Here is a 6,085-nt window from a genome sequence, read left to right as displayed (position 1 = left end):
CTCGCTCTGTCACTCAGGCTGGAGTGCAGTGGTGTGATGTCCGCTCACTGCAAGCTCCGCCTCCCGGGTTCATGCCATTCTCCTGCCTCAGCCTTCCGAGCAGCTGGGACTACAGGCGCCCACCACCATGCCCGGCTAATTTTTTGTATTTTTAGTAGAGACAGGGTTTCACTGTGTTAGCCAGGGTGGTCTCAATCTCCTGACCTCGTGATCCGCCCTCCTCGGCCTCCTAAAGTGCTGGGATTACAGACGTGAGCCACCACGCCAGGCCCTAACACCGTATTTTATGTAAACTGGTTATTTGGAGCTTTCTCTTCCTACTTTGCCAATAAACAGTTTGGGAGCAGAGAACACGAAACCCTGGGCTCTACCACTTGCTAGCTGTGTGACTCCAGGCAAGACTGAAGCTGCCTTTGCAGAATGATGACTGAGACAGTGAAAGAGATTTAACTGACCCCATCTTGCTTCTAACCTCTAAGCTGTCCGTGTCCATTCCGGGGCTTAAGCTGAACTAACTTTGGGAGAAACTTAGTTTATAGTTTATAGTTTAAACAAAGACAGTAATAGCCCTTTCCCAAAGACCTCCTTCTTGCCTGGGGACTACATTGCCTTTGTAGGATTAACATTAGCTACAAGATTATAAATTATGGTTTAGGAGTCATGCAGCTGGAAGCTACAAGATTCTGACCCTCCCTAAGCTGCTGCTAATATCAGTGCTGAAGATATTTTGCAGAACTTGCACTTGATGGATCAGCTGGCACCACCCAGATCAATAAACTGACTTATGTGATCTTGTGGCCCCCCACCCAGGAACTGACTCAGGGCAAAAAGACAGTTTTGACTCCCTATGATTTCATCTCTGACCAATCAGCACGCCGGGCTCACTGTCTTTCCCCCACCCATCAAGTTATCCTTTTTTTTTTTTTTTTTTGAGACAGAGTCTTGCTCTGTCACCCAGGCTGGATCTTGGCTCACTGCAAGTTCCGCCTCCCCGGTTCACGCCATTCTCCTGCCTCAGCCTCCTGAGTAGCTGGGACTACAGGCACCTGCCACCATGCCCAGTTAATTATTTTGTATTTTTAGTAGAAATGGGGTTTCACTGTGTTAGCCAGGATGGTCTCGATCTCCTGACCTCGTGACCCACCTGCCTTGGCCTCCCACAGTGATGGGATTACAGGTGTGAGAAACCACATCCGGCCCTCAAGTTATCCTTAAAACCTCTGCAGCCAGAATGTTCGGGGAGACTGATTTGAGAAATAATACAACTCAGGGCCAGGCGTGGGCAAGGTGAACCCCTTGGGCAGTTACAAGACACCTCATCTCTTCGAGCTTGTTTGCTTATCAATAAAATGGGCATGATGATGATGATGAGCCGTTGCTGTGAGAGTTAACTGAATATTAAATATGTGTTTCAGGGTGGGCGTGGTGACCGGGCGTGAAAGCCTGTCTCTACTAAAAATATAAAAAATTAGCTGGGCATGGTGGCGGGCGCCTGTAGTCCCAGCTACTCGGGAGGCTGAGGCATGAGAATTGCTTGAACCCAGGAGGCGGAGGTTGCAGAGAGCCGAGATCGCACCACTGCACTCCAGCCTGGGCAACACAGCGAGACTCTGTCTCAAAAAACAAAAAAAAAAGTTTTAAATATGTGTTTCAGGCTCACAATAGTAGTTGCTCAGTTGCAATATTGTTTATTATTGTGTCTCCAGGACTGATGGAGAGGATTCCTCCACACTGGTGGGAGTAGGTGGAGGCAACCTGTGCCCAGCTTGGGTGTTTCTGGGCTGAGCACGTGCCTCTGGCTGGCTTTGGCCCCTCGGGATGCTCGCTCCTCTCTTGTCCTCTGCCCTCTTGCTCCCACTTTTCCTACCTCCCCTTTTATCCAGCCCCAGCAGAAGGGAAATTCTTAAAAAGAGATGCCCGGGGAAAAGAAAGCCAGGAAGTAAGGGGGAAGAGGGTGGAGGCAACTTTGTCCCCACAAGCCTGGCTGGCTCCTCGCAACCACAGGGTTTTGTGAGCTCCTCCCTGGCCTTCTCTTGCTTCCTGTTTCCTGGATTTTGTTCTGAGAAACTTTGCAATTCCCCCACCCCTTCCTTCTCCCACACGTACCACAACCTTGTCCTCCTCCCTGTAGACCTCCCCTCTCTTTTCTCCCAGGCCTCTCTCGGCTCCCCCTACACATACATACACACACACACACAGCCTGGCTGGCAGCCCTCCTCACCGATTTCTTATCACCTTTCCACCAGCCTGAGTAGACTCTCCTGCATTTTCCTGTCTGTTGATCAGGAAGGCTGAGGGTGCCATAGCCGTCGCGCTTCCCAAACTTCCAGTCCCCTTCATAGATGGCTCCGTTCTTCTTCCAGACCTGTGTTCCTTTCCCTGGTGACACACAGATGGGCAATGCTGCAGATGTGGACACCCAGGGGTGGGGGTGGTGTGCCTGCCTGAGCCTCAGGGGTCCCTGACTGGATGAATCTTGAGAGCTGGGACAGGCTCTGCACATCATCCTAGACACCCAGTACCCAGGAGAAGGCCAGGAAAGTTCCGTTTTTTTTTTTTTTTTTTTGAGACAGTGTCTCTCTCTGTCACCCAGGTTGGAGTGCAGTGGCACAATCTCAGCTTACTGCAACCTCTGCCTCCCGGGTTCAAGAGATACTCCTGACTCAGCATCCAGAGTAGCTAGGACTATAAGTGTGAGCCAACACACCTAGCTAATTTTGTGTTTTAGTAAAGATGGGGGTTCCATGTTGGCCAGGCAGGTCTCAAACTCCTGACTTCAAGTGATACATCCACCTCGGCCTCCCAAAGTTCTGGGATTACAGGCATGAGCCACTGCATCCAGCCAGAGGTAATTCTCTGTTTGTTGATTAGTGTCGCATGTCTGTCCTTTCCAGGAGAATGTGAGCTGCAGGAGGGCACAGACTTTGATCTGTTTTGTTCACTGCACTGAAAACCTGTGCCTGGAGACTGGGCACAGTGGCTAACGCCCGTAATCCCAGCATTTTGGGAAGCTGAGGTGGGTGGATCACCTGAGGTCAGGAGTTCGAGACCAGCCTGGCCAATATGGTGAAACCCTGTGTCTACTAAAACTATAAAAATTAGCTGGGCGTGGTGGCAGGCACCTGTAATCCCAGCTACTCAGGAAGCTGAGGCAGGAGAATCACTTGAAACTGGGAGGCGGAGGTTGCAGTGAGCCGAGATGGCGTCATTGTGCTCCAGCCTGGGAAAAAAGAGCGAAACTCCATCTCAAAAAAAAAAAAAAAAAAAAAAACTGTGCCTGGCATGTTGTTGCGGGAAATCAGGGACCCTGAATGGAGGGACCGGCTGAAGCCGTGGCAGAAGAACATAAATTGTGAAGATTTCATGGATATTTATTAGTTCCCCAAATTAATACTTTTATAATTTCTTACACCTGTCGTTACTGCAATCTCTGAACATAAATTGTGAAGATTTCACGGACACTTACCACTTCCCCAATCAATACCCTTGTGATTTCCTATGCCTGTCTTGTCTTTAATCTCTTAATCCCATCATCTTCGTAAACTGAGGAAGATGAATGTCGCCTCAGGACCATGTGATGATTACATTAATTGCACAGATTGTTTGTACAGCACGTGTGTTTGAACAATATGAAATCTGGGCNTTGAGCCACCGCGCCCGGCCCCAACTCTTCTTTTGACCCAGAAAAATGAACATAAACACCATACTTAGCCTGGCGCGGGTTCCCCCTCTCTGCATCATGGCCTGGAAATTCCCAAGACAGTAACATTGTGGGAGCAATCACTGGGCTCACCCCGTTTGTTGCCTGTCCCTCAGGGATCACTGTCCTCTGTTGACTGATGTCCGAAGTCTTGAAAAACATGGTTTCATACACATTTTATCCATTTTGTTTTGTTCTTTCAGGTGAGAAAGTAAATCTACACTGTTACTGCATCTCGGTCAGCCAAATGCATTTGAGACTCACTCATGTTGAGGCCAGGTGCAGTGGCTCATGCCTGTAATCCCAGCACTTTGGGAGGCCGAGGCGGGTGGATCACCTGAGGTCAGGAGTTTGAGACCAGCCTGACCAACATGGCAAAACTCTGTCTCTATTAAAAATACAAAAAATTAGCTGAGCGTGGTGGCCGACACCTGTAATACTAGCTACTTGGGAGGCTGAGGCAGAAGAATTGCTTGAACCCAGGAGTCGGAGGTTGCAGTGAGCCGAGATCACGCCATTGCATTCCCGCCTGGTCAACAGAGCGAGAGACTGTCTCAAAACAAAAAATAAAAAACAAAAAAACACCACACTTAGTGTCCAACAGCAGGGAAACAAGGTCTGTTTGCAGATCACACCCGAGGAGGTTGGGTTGAGAAGCCACGTCTACTCCTCAAAATCCTGATTTCCCACATATCCCTGAGGGCCCCTGCAACTCTTCTCCTCACTCCTGCCCCAGGTCAGACACAACTCTGCTGTTTTACATCTCCTTCCCTTTGCTATTTTTTGCTTCCCATCTTTCTCCCTTTTTTTTTTTCCCCTGGTTAACTCCTAGCATCTTTTAGTGTCACCTCCTACAGGAAGCCTGTCCTGAATTCCCTCTTTTTGATACAAGTCTTGCTCTGTTGTCCATGCTGGAGTGTGGTGGCACCACCATAGCTCACTGTAGCCTCAGCTTTCTGAGATCAAGCAATCCTCCTGCCTCAGCCTTTTGAGAATTTGGGACTACAGATGTGCACCACAACATCCAGCTAATTATTATTATATAGTTTTATTTATTTATTTTGAGACGGAGTCTTGCTCTGTTGCCCAGGCTAAAGTGCAGTGGCGCGATCTCGGCTCACTGCAACCTCTGCCTTGCAGGTTCAAGCGATTCTCATGCCTCCGTCTCCCCAGCTGGGACTACAGGTGCACACCACTATGCCCAGCTAATTTTTTTTGTATTTTTATTTAGTAGAGACGGGGGTTTCACCATGTTGGCCAGGCTAGTCTCGAACTCCTGACCTCAAGTGATCCACCCCCGTTGGCCTCCCAAATTGCTGGGATTACAGGCGTGAGCCATTGTGCCTAGCCTTCTGCCCTGAATTCTCTAGGCTGGGCTTAATGATCTTCCTCTGGGCATCCTGTGAAAACATCCCTCCTAACACCATATTCTTTTTTTTTCTTTTCTTTTTTTTTTTTTTTTTGAGACGGAGTCTCGCTCTGTCACTCAGGCTGGAGTGCAGTGGTGTGATGTCCGCTCACTGCAAGCTCCGCCTCCCGGGTTCATGCCATTCTCCTGCCTCAGCCTTCCGAGCAGCTGGGACTACAGGCGCCCACCACCATGCCCGGCTAATTTTTTGTATTTTAGTAGAGACAGGGTTTCACTGTGTTAGCCAGGGTGGTCTCAATCTCCTGACCTCGTGATCCGCCCTCCTCGGCCTCCTAAAGTGCTGGGATTACAGACGTGAGCCACCACGCCAGGCCCTAACACCGTATTTTATGTAAACTGGTTATTTGGAGCTTTCTCTTCCTACTTTGCCAATAAACAGTTTGGGAGCAGAGAACACGAAACCCTGGGCTCTACCACTTGCTAGCTGTGTGACTCCAGGCAAGACTGAAGCTGCCTTTGCAGAATGATGACTGAGACAGTGAAAGAGATTTAACTGACCCCATCTTGCTTCTAACCTCTAAGCTGTCCGTGTCCATTCCGGGGCTTAAGCTGAACTAACTTTGGGAGAAACTTAGTTTATAGTTTATAGTTTAAACAAAGACAGTAATAGCCCTTTCCCAAAGACCTCCTTCTTGCCTGGGGACTACATTGCCTTTGTAGGATTAACATTAGCTACAAGATTATAAATTATGGTTTAGGAGTCATGCAGCTGGAAGCTACAAGATTCTGACCCTCCCTAAGCTGCTGCTAATATCAGTGCTGAAGATATTTTGCAGAACTTGCACTTGATGGATCAGCTGGCACCACCCAGATCAATAAACTGACTTATGTGATCTTGTGGCCCCCCACCCAGGAACTGACTCAGGGCAAAAGACAGTTTTGACTCCCTATGATTTCATCTCTGACCAATCAGCACGCCGGGCTCACTGTCTTTCCCCACCCATCAAGTTATCCTT

The 6,085-nt window shown here is 48.9% G+C and overlaps 1 protein-coding gene across 1 annotated transcript in view; it reads right to left on the bottom strand.

The window, feature by feature from the left end:
• Positions 1 to 6,085, bottom strand: part of MORN3 (MORN repeat containing 3) — a 24,709-nt gene that overhangs the window by 6,151 nt on the left and 12,473 nt on the right. Inside the window, exon 2 of the mRNA XM_017872060.1 lies at positions 2,222 to 2,379. Within this exon, the coding sequence (XP_017727549.1) occupies positions 2,222 to 2,379 (158 nt within the window). The remainder of the gene's footprint in view (positions 1 to 2,221; positions 2,380 to 6,085) is intronic.

The sequence above is a fragment of the Rhinopithecus bieti genome, unplaced genomic scaffold (assembly GCF_001698545.2).
Source record: "Rhinopithecus bieti isolate Rb0 unplaced genomic scaffold, ASM169854v2 scaffold_6776, whole genome shotgun sequence".
In the NCBI taxonomy this organism is placed as follows: domain Eukaryota; kingdom Metazoa; phylum Chordata; class Mammalia; order Primates; family Cercopithecidae; genus Rhinopithecus; species Rhinopithecus bieti.
This window is presented reverse-complemented; position numbering and strand designations above follow the sequence as displayed.